The sequence below is a fragment of the Heterodontus francisci genome, chromosome 25, assembly GCF_036365525.1.
Source record: "Heterodontus francisci isolate sHetFra1 chromosome 25, sHetFra1.hap1, whole genome shotgun sequence".
NCBI lineage: Eukaryota > Metazoa > Chordata > Chondrichthyes > Heterodontiformes > Heterodontidae > Heterodontus > Heterodontus francisci.
Genome location: NC_090395.1, coordinates 75,933,232 through 75,954,167, shown reverse-complemented (window position 1 = coordinate 75,954,167; position 20,936 = coordinate 75,933,232). Strand labels below are relative to the sequence as shown.

Here is a 20,936-nt window from a genome sequence, read left to right as displayed (position 1 = left end):
CTCCCTCTACACTGTCCCCATCAAACACTCCCAGGACAGGGACAGCACGAGGTTAGATACAGAGTAAAGCTCCCTCTACACTGTCCCCATCAAACACTCCCAGGACAGGGACAGCACGGGGTTAGATAGAGAATAAAGCTCCTTCTGCACTGTCCCCAGCAAACACTCTGAGGGCAGGTACAGCAACAACAAAAAAAATGGGGGTTAGATAGAGAGTAAATCTCGCTCTACACTGTCCCCATCAAACACTCCCAGGTCAGGTACAGCACGGGGGTTAGATACAGAGTAAAGCTCCATCTATAGTCTGCATCCAGGAAGGCCTTTGTGCAGTTGTCTGCCAGTTTTGTGCTTCAGATTCACTAGAAACTAGACTGAGATGGCCCATAGAATCTAACAGCCAGAAGGCATCTTATTTTAATCCCAGCCGTCTGGGCTTGCTTCCAACAGGATAAACATAAGGATCCAAGAATTGGACGAAAGGGTTCATAGAACAATATCAAGCAGCCGAGGACCACAATGAAACTGTCCTGTTCATGCTCAAAGCAGAAGCAAGCAAAATTCCTCATCTAACATCAATGGAAATAAGAATGAGGGGAGATATAAACAGTTGGTTCCCATTCACATTACTAAGGTACAGAGTACAATGTTAACTGAGTGCATCATAAACAGAGTGAGAAGCTCTGAATTTGGTGAGAGTGGGCATTCAGTGCAGAAGGGAAAGGTGGTGGGTTCCTTTCAGTTAAATTTAATAGTTTAAAATAAATCAAGTGAGTTATTTACATAAAACTTTAAATATATAAAATTAGAGATGGCAGTGCAGGAGGTACAGCAGATGGGAGTTTGCAGGTAGCAGCGTGATCCGAGGCAACCACATCTGCAGTAAGTGACTGCAAATTGAGGAACTTCAGCTCAGAGTTGTTGATCTGGAGTCTGACATGCAGACATTGCTGGGCATCAGGGAAGGGGAAAGTGACCTGGACATCTGGACCCAGGAGACAGTCACACCCCTTATGTTAGATAGTTCTTTATGGCCAATGGTCAGAGGCTGGAAGGTACGACTGCAAGTCAGGCAGGTAAGGAGACCCAGTCGCAGTAGTGGAGGAGCCTCGACCCTTATCCAACAGGTACAAGGTTCCATGTATGTATGAGGGCAAAATCTGCAGGGTGGATGGGCAAACTAACCACAGCACCATGGTACAGGAGAGCATTCAAGTGGGGGAGTGAAAATTATTTTTTTTCTATTGGTTTGTGGGATGTGGGCATCACTGACTAGGCCAGCATTTATTGCCCTTCCCTAATTGCCCTTGAACTGAATGGCTTGCTAGGCCATTTAAGAGTCAACCACATTGTTGTGGGTCTGGAGTCACATGTAGGCCAGACCAGGTAAGGACAGCAGATTTCCTTCCCTAAAGAGCATTAGTGAAGCAGATGGGTTTTTATAACAATCGACAATGGTTTCATGGTCACTGTTAGATTAGCTTTTAATTCCAAATTTATTAAAAGAATTCAAATTTTACCATCTGCCGGTGGGATTTAAACCCATGGCCCCAGAGCATTAGCCTGGCTCTATATTACTAGTCCAGTGACATTACCACTACGCCACTGTGGTAGTTATGGTGGGTAGCATTGTCAGGGGAATAGATATTGTTCTCTGCAGCCACGACTGGGAGTTCCGAAGGTTGTGTTGCCTGCCCATTGCCAGGGTTAAGGACATCTCCTCATGGCTGGAGAAGAACTTGGAATGGGAAGGGAAGGATCCAGTTGTTGGTTCCTATGTGGAACACAACAACTGAATCATGATATTGGCAGAACTAGGAATGAGATTCTGCTGAGAGAATTTGAGGAGCTAGAGTCCAAATTAAAAAGCAGAACCTCAAAGATAAAAATCTCTGGATTACCACTTGAGCCAAAATCAAATTGGCATGGGGACAAACAGATTAGAGACTTAAAGGCATGGCTGAAAGATGTTTGAAAGGGGTTTCATTTCATGGGGTACTGGCATCAGTACTGTGGAAAGCAGGAGCTGTTCCATTGGGACAGGCTCCACTTAAACAGGGCTGGGATCAATGTCCTGGCATATTGAATAACTAGAACAGTAAATAGAGCTTCAAACTAACACGGGAGGAAGGGGTCAGATAAGGACAAATTTATAAGTCTGAAGAGAAAGGTTAAGCTTGTAGAACAGAGTAGCATTTTGGGTAAAATCAAGCAGGTTGTGTCAGGAAGGAACAGAGTTTAATAACTGTAATAGTGTATTAGCAACTAAGGTACATCAGGGAAAAATAGTAAAATGTTAATATTAAAGCTGTTTCTCTGAATGCAGCAAGTATTCACAACAAGACAGATGAATTAATAGCATAAATAGAGATACATGGGTTTGATCTAATCCCCATTTAGAACTGAGATGAGGAGAACTTTCTTCAATCAGAGGGTTGTGAATCTTTGGAATTCTCTGTACCCTAGAGAGCTCAATCGTTCAGTATATTTAAGACAGATGTCATTTTGGGGGCATTAAGTGAGTCAAAAAATACAAGGATTGGTTGGGAAAGTGAAGTTGAGATCTGGGATCAGCCATGATTGTATTGAATGATGGAGCAGGCTTGAAGGGCCAAATGGCCTATTCCTGCTCCTATTTCTTATGTTCTGATGTTTACACTATCGCATAAAGTCAAAATGATCTCCAGTGACATTGGCAGAGTGGGAATACTGCTCTGCCATTGACCTCCGCTCCTGATCCCATCAGAGCTTCTAGGGTCAAGAAAGGACCATCTGTTTACCATATTTTGAATGGGTTGCTTTGGAAATATGGGGGATGGGAAGGGGAAGGGTAGATGGGATGCTGGATGGTCCTGTGGGAATTTGCTTGCTGGAGCAGCCTTGAAAACTGAAATGTCTTGTGCAAATTGCTCCCCTTTATCAGAGGATGGTCATCAGTTCAGGAATCTTCCAGGTCAGCACCCAAGCGTGGAGAACCTCCTGGAGCCTAATTCCACTTGTAGAATGACCTGGTCAGGAGGTTCTTCTCATTTATTTGCTGGGATGGGAATTCTGGCAGCAAGTAAAATGCCCTGGGCTTCAATGGGCACCTGCATGATGCTCCTTTGAGCAAAGACCTGATGTTTATGGGTCCTGCCTGATTTTCACCCATGCTGGCCGACTTTCAGCCTAATTTACCCCCCACTATACGTCAGGCCCCCAAGTATTTTGGGACTAGTGTCTCCTCGCACTACTTTACATTCTTTGATAGGACACAAAACAAATCTTGATACAGGCTTTCGTCATTTGTCTCCAACTGTCTTCCCATTGCAACCTTTCTAGTCTTTAATCAATTAATACTAGAATCAATCTTCTCTGCACCTTTTCCTCATTTTTGTCTTGGCTCCAAACCTATCTTCCTATTCACATCAGATCTGGTCACACTGTGTCGTACTCTTTAACAAGAAATTTCCCAGGACTTCAAACCTTTGAAGTGACTCAACGGCCACAATCTTCCTTCTATACAAACCCAAGATCTGCATCACTGAACCACTATTCCTCAAGTAGTTTTGTTCCCTGGTCCTCCTCTATAGGCCTTAGTTGTCCACTGAGGATTCTCAATTTAAAAAAAAAATGATTGATTTCTTCCCAACCCAACAGCAAGACTGAAAATGGATGGAAGCTATAGGCAAAGTCACTGAAATGAACAACTGACACAAAATTACGCATTACTCCTTTTAGAAATTCAGTTTGTAAAATTGCCTATAATTATCCTTGATTCAGGCACAAAAAGAGACATTGAGGGATGCCTGGAGACTTCTCGTGAGAATTGGCGTCTATAATATCACCATAATACAGCTGACGCTGCAATTACAAAGAAGTTACGGAAAAAATCCACTTGAGCAAAAGGCATTCGTTATTCCATTCTTTTCAGTAAACTGGTTTTACAGAACGAAAAGTGGGTTTGGAACAAACGAGTTTTATAAAATTGAAATTGCACTGGATTTGAGCTTCAGAAAGGATAAAAGGTTGAATTTTATTATGTAGTGAAAAGAAAAGACACCTTCAAAACTGTGGTGAATAATAGAACAATGACTGACTTGGTACCTAATGTCCCTTTATATTCTAAAAATAGAAGCCAATATCGTGGAGCAGGAAAAGGCTATTTACCCCAATAACCCTACTGCTTCCACAACCCATGTACACTCGCCCCTCTTATGGACTCTACCCACCCATTTAATCGCTTTCCACAGCTCTTATAAACTCTACCCTATCGCAGACTTTACTCATCATTGAGATTAAAAATGATTTGATCTCCAGATGTTTGCGACGTCTTTAAACTTTTATATCACCTAGACTTCATGCTAAGTGTGAAGAACAAGTCCAGAAATTTTCTGCTTCCGTGATTACCCTCAGAGATGGTTCCTAAGAAGTTACTGAAACAACTGCAAGGAGTTCGACTTTTTAAAGATACAGCCTATTCGATGTTGTACTCTTTTCATATATCATAGTATTCTTTGCTTCTGTATATTACTTTATCTTCTTTGGTCTGAGTCTAACCTTGCTGCACACCAGGGAGTGGTCGGTGTCGCAGTCCGCACTGTGGAAGCTGCGTGTGATTTGAACACTGTTTAAGGCGGCTCGCCTTGTGACAATGAGGTCTAGCTGGTGCCAACGACGTGATCTTGGGTGCCTCCATGAAACCTGGTGACAGGGTTTAGTGTGAAAGAACGAGTTGGTGATGCAGAGGTTATGATAGGTACACAACTCAAGCAGTCTCTGCCCGTTCTCATTCATCCTTCCAACGCCATAGCGCCCAAGGCAGGAGGGCCATGAGTCATGGTCGGCCCCAACCCTGGCATTAAAGTCCCCCAGCAGGAATAGGTGTTCGGTGTTGGGGATGCTGCTAATGATGTTATGGAGTTGTTCATAGAACTGGTCTTTAGCTTCAGGTGCGGAGCAGAGTGTTGGAGCATAGATGCTGAGTAGGTGTACTGGACCAGAGGTGGTGAGCAGTCGGATGGACAGTATGCGTTCCGAGCCATTTGAGGGAGGCTCTATCATGCTGAGCAAGGAGTTTCTGATGGCGAAGCCCACTCCATGCTGTCTTGGTTCTTCAGGATCCCTGCCCTGCCAGAAGAAGGTGTAGTCTTGCTCTGCTAGAGAGCCACTCGCGGGGAGGCGAGTCTCCTGAAGTGCTGCAATGTCCACATTGAATCTACTGAGCTCGTTGTTAATGATGGCGGTCTTCCGAGAATCGTTGATTTGTGTAAGGTCTTCCGACAGGCCAGGACACATAGTTCTGACGTTCCAGCTTGCAAAGCGAAGGGCTGGTACCTTCTTTCCTTTTTTCATGTTGTTTGGTGCGGTGTATCAGTCCACCTTTCGGGCAATGACCCTGAGCTCCAAGCACCCATTGAAGCAGGCAGACTGTGGCGGGACAGAACCTTATTGACCGGGGGCTGCCCGGTTTGAGGCGGGCGGTAGCTGTCCAGTGAGGTGCAATGACCTCTCCCACCGACAAAGGCAACCCGTGGCGCCCAGTTTCTACGCCAATTTATCTGGACTTATAACCCGTAACTGCTGCCTTCCGTGTTGTTTTAGTCGCTGTGAGGCAACTATGGAGTGACCTCTCCATGGCGCATGCCTGGGCAAATTTATGGAGGTTGAGAGTTGCCCAGTCGTCAAAACCCCCCTCTCGGCCTTTCTGGTGGGGTCCAAAGGAGTGCAGGACACGACGTTTGGCACCAGTATGGCTGCAGGAACTGCCGGAAACATGCCAAAGGTGACACATGACCGCCTACGGGGTTCCGCTCCGGATTTTCTGTTAGGGTTTACTCCCTTAGCCTTGGTCTCTCCCGAGACGCCCACAAGGCAGTGGGGTTGTTGGGGCCCCTACACAGGTGTAGGATGGTGCCGGTGGGAGGAGGGGATGCAAGGGGGAGGGGTAGAGGGAGGGGGTGGGGGGGGGTGCAGGGGAAGGGGGTGCGGGGTGAAGATGGTGCGAGGGGGGGGCGGGCTGGGACGGGGTTGTGAGGGGGTTTCATGTGAGGCACCCAAGATCACGTCGTTGGCACCAGCTAGACCTCATTGTCACAAGGCGAGCCGCCTTAAACAGTGTTCAAATCACACGCAGCTTCCACAGTGCGGACTGCGACACCGACCACTCCCTGGTGTGCAGCAAGGTTAGACTCAGACCAAAGAAGTTGCATCATTCCAAGCAGAAGGGCCACCCGCGCATCAACACGAGCAGAATTTCTCACCCACAGCTGTTACAAAAATTTATAAATTCACTTGTAACAGCCCTTCAAAACACTCCCACAGGGGATGCTGAGACCAAGTGGGCCCACATCAGAGACGCCATCTATGAGTCAGCTTTGACCACCTACGGCAAAAGTGCGAAGAGAAATGCAGACTGGTTTCAATCTCATAATGAAGAGCTGGAACCTGTCATAGCCACTAAGCGCATTGCACTTTTGAACTACAAGAAAGCCCCCAGCGATTTAACATCCGCAGCACTTAAAGCAGCCAGAAGTACTGCACAAAGAACAGCTAGGCGTTGCGCAAACGACTACTGGCAACACCTATGCAGTCATATTCAGCTGGCCTCAGACACTGGAAACATCAGAGGAATGTATGATGGCATGAAGAGAGCTCTTGGGCCAACCATCAAGAAGATCACCCCCCTCAAATCTAAATCGGGGGACATAATCACTGACCAACGCAAACAGATGGACCGCTGGGTTGAGCACTACCTAGAACTGTACTCCAGGGAGAATGCTGTCACTGAGACTGCCCTCAATGCAGCCCAGCCTCTACCAGTCATGGATGAGCTGGACATACAGCCAACCAAATCGGAACTCAGTGATGCCATTGATTCCCTAGCCAGCGGAAAAGCCCCTGGGAAGGACAGCATTACCCCTGAAATAATCAAGAGTGCCAAGCCTGCTATACTCTCAGCACTACATGAACTGCTATGCCTGTGCTGGGACGAGGGAGCAGTACCCCAGGACATGCGCGATGCCAACATCATCACCCTCTATAAAAACAAAGGTGACCGCGGTGACTGCAACAACTACCGTGGAATCTCCCTGCTCAGCATAGTGGGGAAAGTCTTTGCTCGAGTCGCTCTGAACAGGCTCCAGAAGCTGGCCGAGCGCGTCTACCCTGAGGCACAGTGTGGCTTTCGTGCAGAGAGATCGACTATTGACATGCTGTTCTCCCTTCGTCAGATACAGGAGAAATGCCGTGAACAACAGATGCCCCTCTACATTGCTTTCATTGATCTCACCAAAGCCTTTGACCTCGTCAGCAGACGTGGTCTCTTCAGACTACTAGAAAAGATCGGATGTCCACCAAAGCTACTAAGTATCATCACCTCATTCCATGACAATATGAAAGGCACAATTCAACATGGTGGCTCCTCATCAGAGCCCTTTCCTATCCTGAGTGGTGTGAAACAGGGCTGTGTTCTCGCACCCACACTTTTTGGGATTTTCTTCTCCCTGCTGCTTTCACATGCGTTCAAATCCTCTGAAGAAGGAATTTTCCTCCACACAAGATCAGGGGGTAGGTTGTTCAACCTTGCCCGTCTAAGAGCGAAGTCCAAAGTACGGAAAGTCCTCATCAGAGAACTCCTTTTTGCTGACGATGCTGCTTTAACATCTCACACTGAAGGATGCCTGCAGAGTCTCATCGACAGGTTTGCGTCTGCCTGCAATGAATTTGGCCTAACCATCAGCCTCAAGAAAACGAACATCATGGGGCAGGATGTCAGAAATGCTCCATCCATCAATATTGGCGACCACGCTCTGGAAGTGGTTCAAGAGTTCACCTACCTAGGCTCAACTATCACCAGTAACCTGTCTCTAGATGCAGAAATCAACAAGCGCATGGGTAAGGCTTCCACTGCTATGTCCAGACTGGCCAAGAGAGTGTGGGAAAATGGCGCACTGACACGGAACACAAAAGTCCGAGTGTATCAGGCCTGTGTCCTCAGTACCTTGCTCTACGGCAGCGAGGCCTGGACAACGTATGCCAGCCAAGAGCGACGTCTCAATTCATTCCATCTTCGCTGCCTTCGGAGAATACTTGGCATCAGGTGGCAGGACTATATCTCCAACACAGAAGTCCTTGAAGCGGCCAACACCCCCAGCTTATACACACTACTGAGTCAGCGGCGCTTGAGATGGCTTGGCCATGTGAGCCGCATGGAAGATGGCAGGATCCCCAAAGACACATTGTACAGCGAGCTCGCCACTGGTATCAGACCCACCGGCCGTCCATGTCTCCGTTATAAAGACGTCTGCAAACGTGACATGAAATCGTGTGACATTGATCACAAGTCGTGGGAGTCAGTTGCCAGCATTCGCCAGAGCTGGCGGGCAGCCATAAAGACAGGGCTAAATTGTGGCGAGTCGAAGAGACTTAGTAGTTGGCAGGAAAAAAGACAGAGGCGCAAGGGGAGAGCCAACTGTGCAACAGCCCCAACAAACAAATTTCTCTGCAGCACCTGTGGAAGAGCCTGTCACTCCAGAATTGGCCTTTATAGCCACTCCAGGCGCTGCTTCACAAACCACTGACCACCTCCAGGCGCGTATCCATTGTCTCTCGAGATAAGGAGGCCCAAAAGAAAGAAAGATTACTTTATCTGTAAATGAATCTGTCAGGCAATTTAGCCTGCATGCTTTCGGCTAACAATGTACTAATTCTGCCTGTAGGTATGACCATTGACGATGATAGCTGCCCTATGTGTTCTCCAGTACTTTATTGTGAACTGTTGTTGCTTGACGCATTAACCCATACGTGGTGCAGAATAGAAGCACAGATTTACATTTACAACAGACTCAGTCCACTTATGGAAACTGTCCCAGGAAAAAAATGTTCAAACTGTAGCAGCTAGGAAGTATTTCTTTACAAAGTAATCAACAGCTGGAAAGTGTTACCAGGAAAGAGGTTGAGGCCAAGACATGGATAAAGAATAGCTGGACGCTGGGATGGACAGACACCAATCTTGTATTCAGGAAGATAAAATCAAATGGGCTGAAGAGCCTCCTTCATCCAAATCTATGTATAGAACCTTGCAATACAGAGGGACACTATTCAGTCCTCCCTTCCTGTGCCAGCTATTTGAAAGAGCTATTCCAATTAGTCCCATTGCCCTGCTTTTCCCCTATAGCCCTGCAATTTTTTTCTTTTCAGGTATTTATCCAATTCCCTTTTGAAAGTTACTATTGCATTCGCTTCCACCGCCCTTTCAGGCAGCGCGTTCCAGATCACAGCAACTCACTGAATGAAAAGAAGTTTCCTCATCTCTCCTCTGGTGTTTTGCCAATCACCTTAAATCTGTATCCTCTGGTTACTGACCCTCCTACCAGGGAAAATAGTTTCTCCTTATTTACTCTATCGGAACCCTTCAAAATTTTGAACACCTCCATTAAATGTCACCTTAGCCTTCTCTGCTCCAAGAACAATCCCAGCTTTTCTAGTCTCACCTCAGTTTCTGTGATCAAAATCTATTCAAGAGGTGAATGTAGTAATTAAAATGTATTAAAAAGTTTATCATTTAAGAAAATTAATATTGGGCATACTTAAAAACAGGTTAACTAGAATTATCTCCAGGATATGTGTTAGCATCAAACTCAAAACGGTGGATTAACTAGTTTAGTCTGACATTCAGGAAGATACACTGTCTCAACTGAGTTTGCAGCAGTCCTGAGTCTGTTCAGGTACAGAATTACCAATAATTTTGTAGGAATTGGCATCAACTTAGCAATCTTGCAAAAATAGAAGGTCAGAGTACTGCAGTGAAGGGCACTGGTACTGGAGGCATATTTCTGGGCTGTGCTTGCACTGTACCTGACCTGACAACAATCAAGGCTGGTCTCAACAGCGGAAGCAGAAAAATATTTTAATTACTGACACTCCTGACAGCTCACCTCGGTGAGCAAAAGAATGCGTGAAATTATATTCCAGTCATTAAACTAAGAAAAATAGGAACACAACTGGATGGAATTTTAATTGGATAATGGATGATATTTGATTGGCCACCTGTTATACACCACGCACCATTTTGATTTCCATTAGCTTCACTTCTGAAAGTTAAAATGACCCCCAACAAGTCTGCAGAGTAGGAAATGGCCCAACAAACTCAATGCAGTTGGTTAACTTAATCCCACCATCTACTCTCTTGCTGAACTGCTCAATTAACAACAACAGAAACTTGCATTTATATAGCACCTACAACATAGTGAGATGTCCCAAGGCTCTTCACAGGAGCAATTATCAAATATAATTTGACACCAAGCCATATGAGAAGATATTAGGGGAGATAACCAAAGGCTTGGTCAAAGAGGCACATTTTAAGAAGCATCTTAAAAGAGGAGAGACGTAGAGAAGTGGGGAGGTTCAGCGAGGGAATTCTCTTAGAGGCCAGGCCGCTGAAGGCATAGTCACCAATGGTGGAGCAAAGAAAACTGAATGCTTTACTTATTCTTTCCCCAGAAACACATGTAGTTGTGTCTGGACCCCAGTTTTTTTAAATTCATTCATGGGATTTGGGTGTCGCTGGTCAGGCCAGCATTTATTGCCCATCCCTAATTGCCCTCGAGAAGGTGGTGGTGAGCTGCCTTCTTGAACCGTTGCAGTCCATTTGGGGTAGATACACCCACAGTGCTGTTAGGAAGGGAGTTCCAGGATTTTGACCCAGCGACAGTGAAGGAACGGCGATATAGTTCCAGGTCAGGATGGTATGTGACTTGGAGGGGAACTTGCAGGTGGTGGTGTTCCCATGCATCTGCTGCCCTTGTCCTTCTAGGTGGTAGAGGTCACGGTTTGGAAGGTACTGCCTAAGGAACATTGGTGCATTGTGGCAGTGCATCTTGTAGATGGTACACACTGCTGCTACTGTGCGTCGGTGGTGGACGGAGTGATTGTTTGTAGATGGGGTGCCAATCAAGCGGGCTGCTTTGTCCTGGATGGTGTTGAGTTTCTTGAGTATTGTTGGAGCTGCGCTCATCCAGGCAAGTGGAGAGTATTCCATCACACTCCTGACTTGTGTTTTGAAGATGGTGGACAGGCTTTGGGGAGTCAGGAGTTATAAAGCTCCCATCGATGATCAGTCCCGGTAACTTGTTTCCACCAAACCAATTGCTGTTTATCTGAAAGAGTTCCCCCATGATTTCATTTTTTATTGAAAACCCATGTGAAGGACCAAACCCCATAGTGCAGGAGACCATCAAGGTTGAAAGGGGAGGTGGGGTGGGGGGGTGGGTAGGATGGAGGAAAGACCAACTAGGGTCAATATGACCACTGTGACAAGCTACTTGTGGATCGGAGGAGAGAGGTGAGGAGATACACAGTTTTTAAAGTCCTGAGGAAACAAGAGATGGCGTAGGAGATGGTTGTTAAGACTTGAGGCCTGGTTGTTGCTCCCATGCTGCAGGTGGGGAGGCTGTTCGAAGGTGAGAAATCGCAAGTTCGCATCTTGTGGTTTTCCCTTCACTAACCAACAGCCATGAACCTGAGATTTCTGTGCCACACTTTCCCCACATATGCTGCCCCCAATTCCTACACTGTAAATAAGAACATAAGAAATAGGAGCAGGAGTAGGCCATTCGGCCCCTCAAGCTTGCTCCACCATTCAATAAGATCATGGCTGATTGTGGTCTTAACTGCCTGACGACCCCCACCACCCCCCACCCCCCCATAACCTTTGACTTCCTAATCAACAATCTGTCTAACTTAGCATTGAATATATTCAATGACCCAGCCTCCACTGCTCTCTGAGGAAGAGAAGAAATTCCTCCTCATCGCCGTCTTAAAAGGGAGACCCCTTATTTCGAAACTATGCCCTCTAGTTCTAGATTTCCTCACGAGGGGAAACATCCTCTCAGCATCTACCCTGTCAAACCCCCTCAGAATCTTAGATGTTTCAATAAAATTACCTCTCATTCTGTTAATCTCCAATGAGTAGAGGCCCAATCTGCTCAACCTTTCCCGATAAGACAAACCCCTTCATCCCAGGAATCAACCTAGTGAGCCTTCTCTGAACTGCTTCCAATGCAAGTATATCCCTCCTTAAATAAGGAGATCAAAACTCTGCACAGTACTCTAGATGCAGTCTCACCAACGCTCTGTATGCTTGTAGCAAGACCTCCCTACTTTTATACTCCTTTCCCCTTGAAGTAGATGCATAAACATGCCATCAACCCCTTGATTTCAGTACAGCAAAGTGTGCAGGGAGGAGGGGAGATGTAGAACTTAGACAGAACAAGGTGATTTAGAAGACCATAGCATCAGTATTATAGAGAGATAGCAAACAGAATGAGAGAGAGAGAGGGAGACAGGCTGCAGGTGAGAATGGGAACGTTTACAGACTAGATGTTTCTTGTAACTCAGGAATACTAATCACAAAAGGAGCAGTGGAATGGGACTCATAAATCAAGGGGAAAGGTGCCTCCGGTCACAAGGCACTGACTGGATCTCTTAATTATAAAGAATTTCTTAGTGTTGAAGCACTCTGTTAAAGTGTGCAGTCTTTATTAATTGTCTGCGTCCATGCGGAACATTGATGGGGGCTGAATGAACAGCCAAGGTTTGAAAATCTAAGTTTGATTAAATTCATTTCTTAAAACTCACTTTTTAAAACAAAAAAAACTTTAAAACATCACAGCATTCATTTACGAATGAGCCCTAAATCATTAATGATTTATTTTTTCAAACCTCAGCCACATTAAACATCAAATCAATGTGACATGTTGGCTAACTATAATTATTGAGCATTTCACACCTTACAGGAGGGAGAGCCTCGCTTAGCAAACTAGAATCAGACTCTCAGTAGGAACATATATAGAGTTTTGGGGTTAATCATACTACCTGACGAAGGAGACAATAATGGGATTGGGTCCTTCAATATTAATTTCTTATCTCTGGGATCTAATCTTGAATTATGCCTAAAAAGGCTGGATGAAAGTTTCCCAAATCTCGGGGTATAAAGTGTCAAAGTAAGTCAGAGTAAGTAAGACTGGTGGCCCCGTCATATCTCCAGATGTTTTGCAAGGAGCGCCATTGCTACTGTATTACTTAAAGGGGCAAAATCATAAATCATCTTAAGCTGTGCTGTCGATGTCTCTAATTACCACCCTCAGCTGGGCTTCTTATATTGTAATTGGTGGCAAACAAATACTCAGCACAAAGCTGGTTTTGAGTGAAAGGCATTTATTTCCTTGCACCTGGAGTGTGAATGTTTGCAGCTTCAGAGTGTGCTGCTGCTCCCTGGCAATCAGGCTTTATTCAGCTGTGTGCAACAATTCTCACCCAATGATTTCCTTGAGGAAGAAGGACATTGAATCTGCATCACAGGAACAGGCCATTCGGCCCAACGGGTCCAAGCTAGCGCTTATGCTCCACACATGCCTCTTCATCACCCAACTTCATTTCATCCTATCAGCATATCCTTCTGTTCCTTTCTCCCGCAGGTGTTTATCCAGCTTCCCCTTAAATGTATCAATACTATTCACTTCAACCACTCTCTGTGGTAGTGAGTTCCATATTCTCACCACTCTCTGGGTAAAGAGGATTCTCCTGCATTCCCGATTGGATTTATTAGTGACGGTTTTATATTCATGGCTCCTAGTTCTGAACTCTAAGGAGCTGCAAATTGCAGTTTTAGAAGGGTCACCGCTGTTCACTTCTTCACTGGCCCATGGTGTAGCAGATGCTTTTATTGCAGGAAATTCATGGGTAAAGCAACAGTGGAAGTTGTGCCAAAAGCTTTCAGTCATCCACACTTTTCCCACAATAGAGGATGTCAAGCCTCTGCAGCAGATTGCAATCAGCAACATTTCTGATCACTTCTTCCCTCTGATTTTCTCCCTGTCCATATCTCCTGAAAGTATTGCTTATCTGGGGTTCAGGTCTACAGGCAGCAGTGGGTGTTCTCTGATACTCCAAGCACATCTGGACAGCATGTATTGATTGGCTATTCAACTGTAGTGGGCACTTCATCGAAGCATGACCCTATCTCAGTTAATAACTAGATTTTCTTTCAGTGGCTGCTGGATAGTGAGAAGGTGCAGGAACTCTGGCAGATCCTGGTAGCCCAGGAACACAACACCAGTTGGACCACCAGACCTGTTGCCCAGGAACAATTATACAAGCATACCACACAGGAAGAGACCATTCAGCCTATCATACCTGTGCTGTACCTGCCTTGGGAGGGTTTGATGGAACAGTGTAGAGGAAGATTTATTCCGTATCTAACCCGTGCTGTACCTGTCTGAGTGTTTGATGGCTTCCTGAAACAGAATCATTCTTTACCTTGAAGATGATTTTAAGAAGAAATCCAATTTTATGGGGAAAAGCTCAATGAACTGGTTTTATGGAGTTTTCTATTTCCAGCGTGAGGAGATGGGAAGGAAGGGAAGGGGGGAGGGGAGGAGAAAGTGGAGGGGGGAGGGGAGGAGGAAGGCAAGGGGGGAGGGCAGAGGATGCAGATCAGCATGCTCAGAATTTTAAAGAAATGAGAGAGGGGAAGACAGAAGATTTATTGATAAAATAGAGAATAAAAAGATTGCTATGGGGAGAGAGTGGGAAAGAAGGTTTGCAGGTTGGAGGTGAGACTGCAACTACATACTCCACACCTTTTCTTGTTTCCTGTCTCCGAGAGATCAAATATTTTACCCTTCATGACTCTGTATACTTCATGATTTAATTTCATCATCTCAATTAAGATAATTTAAAAATATGTTGATTCAATGACGCCCTTTCCATCTATATTGGCTCCATATGGCTACTCTAACTCTTTAAATACCTCCTTTGTAAATTTGTTTTCTTTTTTCAGTGAATCAGGGGCCCCAGGCCTTCATTCCTATTCCCTCAGGAACTGCAGTTCAAGGGCACTACATACATCTAAAGCCTTCAGACACTCACTCAGTGTGCTTGGGCATAGTTTGATCCAATGGCGGTCTGAAACAGACAGAAACCCATCCCCATGTTAAAGAGTCTCCAAGTCAAACTACAGAGGAACCCACACAGGGAGAGTTTCAGCTGGGCTGATGTGGAGTGCGCACACTCTGATAGAGTCTAAGCCTGTTTACTTCAGTCTATGGAGCTCTGATACAATCTGGCAAGAACCAAGACCTAAAGAAAAATGTGTACAGAATAGAAATTGAGTTTAACCAGCTAAAACCACTTGATTGCCAGCACAGAGAGCTCTGACAAGAAGGAACCTAACCCCAGTGAGGAATTTCTCTGTCCATTTTTGGGTCAATCAACAGAGGAGGACTATGCCTAGTCCAGATGTTGGATTAACAACTATCCACAGAGGGTTACCTCAATTCCCAATTTCTATCATCATGCATATCATTTTGGAACCATCTTGATGCCAAAAAAGATCCCACTTAGCTCCACCCCAAGAAGGGTGATCAGCAGATGATCATTAAACAAATGACAATTATGGGCTTGAGCTGTCATGAGGTGGACAGTAGGTGACCAGGAGCATCTGATGAGCAGCATAACTCTCTATATGTGTGGGTGAATTATCATCATCCTGTTAACCACAGCATGGACACACAGCAAACCCCATTGAATGGCAACTCTACCATTTGCAAATATGGAGTTTCAGCTGTAATTTCTATCAGGCCACTGTGGGCTATTATAAGTTCAAAGCCAGGTACTGTCCTTCAGGATGAGAAAAAAAAATCCCATTTTGGTTTGAATAGTTTTGTAATTGTTTTACCAGAGCCCTTTCATTTGATGTTTGGAAGCTGGAATAAATCTGCTTTCCAACAGTATTCCCTGACTGACATTTGTGGAGAGCAAGTGAAGGACCAGGAATACCACTGAATCCCAGTTCAGTTCAAGATCCCAAACCCAGTGGACCTTGAATCCAGGCTGAGGGGTAAGTGGAGCTAACAGGTCTGTCCTGGGCTACAGGTAGCTGAACTGCCGATGACCCCAAGCCTTACTGAGAGGTCTATTGCTCAATATTGAGGCTCTGAGCAGATATGGGCTTGGCTTTTGTGATGTCAGTACTGTAGTATGTGACAGTCTGCACCAGAACTGGGGTGTGGTATGTTAGCCTAGTGATTATGGGATTGAACTAGCAAATCTTGTTGTGAAATTAAATTTCATAGTTTGTGAGCTGGTACTTGAAAAAGTGAGTGTTAAAGCTGCCTGATTCCTGTAAAAACCCACGTGGTTCATGTGTGAGGAGAAGCAACCACCTCTCCACCATCTCACCACATCCCCACCTTTGCCCCATGTCCCCTTTCTCTCTCCTGAATCACATCTAGTTATTGTTTGACTGTATTCATACTGTCCACCTCAGTGCATTTCCCTGCTAACTTCAATTAGTCAATGACCTTTAGTTGAAAGAGTTCCCCATTCCATTCTTGCTCCCAGCTCTATTTCCACCTTTTACCATTCCAAAGACTTTTCTGTCCTTGGAAGTTTTCCCAGCAGCTAGTCGTTTCCCTTCAGAGATTACCTAAATTAGAGAGAGCCAGTGAAGCAAAAAGTGTACATGGATCATTAAAGGAGTCAGCTGATAGGGACAAACAGCCTTTCCAGTTGTATCCTTTCTGATCTCAGACATGAGTTTTAATTGTGTTTATACCCTTGTGGTAAAATAGCACAGTTTAGACTCTGCATCCGTTTACTGTGCTGTGTAATTCTCCAATCTATGGATTAATAACTAACAGCAGTGCCTGTATTTACACCTGGAGACTGGATTCAGACAGCTTCATGCTCAGACTCATGCTTGAGGTTAAATGACTCATTGCTAACACACAACCTTCCCATTTACATTGGTTTATTTGTGCTTTTGTCACAATTCCACAAATGTCAGCCCTCTGAGTGTTGGATGAGAAAACAGATAAATAACTAGAGCACAAACATTAAGCTGTTTATGCTACCTCGGTTTGCAGAACCTTCCAGCAGCTGAAATGCATAGTCTGCAGAAAGTTGAGGTGAAGTGCATAGTCACATTAATTTACATAAATTCTACAGCACTGAAACAGGCCATTCAGCCCAGCTGGTCTATGCTGGTGCTTATGCCCCACGTGAGCTTCCTTCCACCCTAATCATCTCTTCCGACCCATCCCCCGTATTGCTCTAATCCCACCTTGTTCCAGATCCCGTTGTTCCCACCCTACCCCCCCCCCCCCCCCCCCCCATATTCCTCTATAAACCATGCAGGTCTGATTTACCCAAATCAATCCCGATTACAAGATGTCTCCTCTCCTGAGATGTAAACCTTGAGTTGCCTTCTGGTATTGTCAATGGGCACAGCCATCTTTCGGAATCCAAGATAAGGAAGTCTAGCTGCAATTGTACAGGACTTTGTTGTGACCACACCTGGAGAACTGTGAACAGTTTTGGTCTCCATATTTTAGAAACATATACTTGCATTGGAGGCGGTACAGTGAAGGTTTACTAGATTAGTTCCTGCGATGAGAGGGTTGTCCAATGATGACAGGCTGAGTAAATGGGGCCTATACTCTCTGGAGTTTAAAAAATGAGAAGTGATCTCATTGGAACATACAAGATTCTGAAGGGGCTGAGAGGTTGTTTCCCCTGGCTGGGGAATCTAGAACAGAGGGGCAGAGTCTCAGGATCATTTAGGACTGAGATGAGGAGCAATTTTTTCACTCAAAGGGTTGTGAATCTTTGGAATTCTCTACCGCAGAGGGTTGTGGATGCTCCATTGTTGAATATGTTCAAGGCTAAGATAGACAGATTTTTGATCTCTCAGGGAATCAAGGGATATGGGGAGAAAGTGGAAAAGTGGAGTTGAATCTGAGGATCAGCCATGATCATATTGAATGCCAGAGCAGGCTCGATGGGCCATATGGTTACTCCTGCTCCTATCTCTTCTGTTCTTAATAGACTGTCCAACCTTTCCTCCTTTTTTTAACGTAAACAGCAAGGCCCTGAAATTCTCTGGTGCTGTGGCCATTAATGGATGGATTTCTGGGTGGGATTTGTGTTAGTATCTGGTTAGGCTGAATTCCTGGCATGTTTTCTGTTGGAATTATCAGCCACAATGGGGCCTGGCACAGAACATGTCTGCCCACAGACAGACAGACAGATACATAAAAACCCCATTCAAATGAGGGAATTATGTCATTCATTGTGTCCTCCAACAATGCTGGATGCAAGGGATAATTTTAGAAACAATAATCAGAGAAAAAAATCAACAGGCACTTGAGGAGAGGTTTGAGTTAATTAAGGAGAGCCAGCATGGATTTGTAAAAGGCAGATCATGCTTGACGAATCCAATTGAAATTTTTGATGAAGTAACAGAGAAGGTCGATGAAGGGAAAGCAGTGGACGTTGTCGATATGGATTTTAAGAAAGTATTTGACAAAATACCACATAAAAGACTGGTTAAAAAAATTGAGGCACATGGAATAGGAGGGTCAGTGTTAGTTTGGATAAAAAAATTGGCTTAAGGACAGAAAACAGCGAGTTGTGGTAAAGGTTATTTCAGACTGGAGGATGGTAGACAGTGGTGTTCCCCAAGGGTCAGTGCTGGGACCACTGCTTTTTTCTATATATAAATTATTGGAATACAGAGTAAAATTTCAAAATTTGACGATGATACCAAACTTGGAGGTGTGGCAAACAGTGAGGATGATACAAATCGACTGCAATAAGACATAGATAGGCTAGCAGAATGGGCAGGCAAGTGGCAGATAGAATTTAATACACAAAAGTGTGAAGTGACGCATTTTGGCATAAAGGAAAGGGAGAGGCAATATAGTCTGAATGGCACAGTTCTAAAGAGTACAAAGACAGAGGGAACTGGGGGTGCAGGTGCATTGATCTTTGAAGGTGGCAGAACATATTGAGAGAGTGGTTAGTAAAGCATATGGGATTTTGGGCTTCATAAATAGAGGCATTGAGTACAAAAGCAGGAACGTTATGCTGAACCTTTATAAAGCTCTGGTTAGCCACAACTAGAGTACTGCATTCAGTTCTGGTCACCACACTTCAGAAAGGATGTGAGAGTCCTTGAGAGGGTGCAGAGGAGATTTATCAGAATGGTTCCAGGGATGAGGGATTATAGTTACAAGATTAGATTGGAGAAGCTGAAGTTGTTCTCCCTGGAGCAAAGGAGATTGAGGGGAGATTTGATAGAGGTGTACAAGATAGTGACAGGTTTAGATAAGGTAGCCAAAGAAATGTTGTTCTAATTAGCTGATGGTACAAGGACTAGGGGACACAGACTTAAGGTTTTGGGTAAGAGATGCGGGGGTGGGTGGTGGTTAGTGTGATGAAGAACTTTTTTTACGCAAGGAGTGGTAATGACCTCGGACTCGTTGCCTACAAGGCTGCTAGAAGTGGAGACAATCAATAATTTCAAAAGGAAATTGGATGGACACTTGAGGGAAATAAACTTGCAGGACTACGGGGATAGAGCAGGGGAATGGGACTGACTGGATTTCTCTACAGAGCCGGCAGTGACTCTGTGCCCTAATGACTATAACTCTGACTCTATGACTGATGTGGTCCTGGAAACCAATGTTGCAAAGGACTATTTGGGCAGATTTGAAAGATCAGTTTCAGCACTGCAATCAATTGCATACAAACCTAATGCAGAAAAGTTTTAAGATGAGCTGATGGTTTCTGAGAGTCACCGTTACAGCTTTGTTTATTTAGTGTTGTCCCAAAGAGTTTCACAGAGCAAATAACCATTTTTAGAATTTTTCTATTCTCAACAAATGAACTTGTTGGTCTTCTCAGATGTTGTCTAGTGTGCGAGTTTTTCACCCTTATGAGAGATAAGGTCAGATGATTTCTGGTGTAAATATGTTATGTATTTGGTTTAATTTCAGTATTTGTCTTAATGATCTTGTAGAATTGGCAAGGTTTGGAAGTAAATAGGGACTGGTTATGAGTTTTACTTAATCTAAAATTTACAGTTTCTCTTATTTGGATTATAAGGACAGAATAGTCTTTGGTAAACATCTGCCTTGTAGAACACCTGTCACCCTTAGAAGACCAGCAAGATTTTAATGTATGCTCTGGTTTCAAACAGATTCATCCAACCACAGGCCAATTCAAATGATCTTGGCCCTCTCACCTCACCCACAGTCTGAATTGCATATCATCAAAAGGAAGGACCTGTATTTCTATAGCACCTTGATGACATTAGGAAGTCCCAAGGTGATTTATAGACTCTGGTAGTGGAGTCACTGTTGTAATATAGGAAACGCTGCAGCTAATTTGCACACAAACAGCGATGTGATAATGACTGGATAATCTGTTTTTAGTGATATTGGTTGTAACAGTAGATTTATTTTTGTTGCAGATGATGAAAATGAAGGCAGAGAGGATCATCTGTTGTCGAGAGAGGACACTGCACCATTTGAGGAGCAGACAGCTCAACCGAAGGTAGAGAGCAAGTCAAGAGGTCGCAGTTCAGCAGTAGATGCCATAACATGTAAGTCCAACAACTGCTTGTCATATTCAGGCAAAATAGAGTGTTTACTGAAGGGTTAAAACATGTCCTAATTTTTGGATAGGTGAGATAGAGAATAAAAACTCTGCTCCTTTGACTGACACATATTTCAATTCAGGTATTAAAAATATATGTAGACCAGGATTCTATATTCCTCCTCCCACAATCCCGTTCTCATCTAATTTTGTTCTCTTTCCTCCTGAAGATGCTGAGGGCTACTGGGATACAGTTCCACAAAGGGTCAGGTACCTTGTCCAAGTGGTTACTCTTCATTGGTGAACTAAGACACTGAGCAGCAACAGGATATTAGTCATATAGTGGGCACCACAGCAAAATCAAATCCTATCTTCACTCAATCTCCAATGTCTCAGCTGATTTTTGTCCTCCCAGGTCAGGACTGCTGAGGCTAATTTTAGTAACCCAATAATTCCCAAAGCTCTGCTCAACTAAATCAACCCAGCCCGAGGATCGATTCTGGGCCACTGTGTGACTC

At 44.6% G+C, this 20,936-nt stretch overlaps 1 protein-coding gene across 1 annotated transcript in view; it reads left to right on the top strand.

The window, feature by feature from the left end:
• mdfi (MyoD family inhibitor) overlaps nucleotides 1–20,936 on the top strand; it is a 114,551-nt gene that overhangs the window by 20,661 nt on the left and 72,954 nt on the right. The window contains exon 2 of the mRNA XM_068057547.1: nucleotides 20,294–20,425. Coding sequence (XP_067913648.1) covers nucleotides 20,294–20,425 — 132 coding nt within the window. The remainder of the gene's footprint in view (nucleotides 1–20,293; nucleotides 20,426–20,936) is intronic.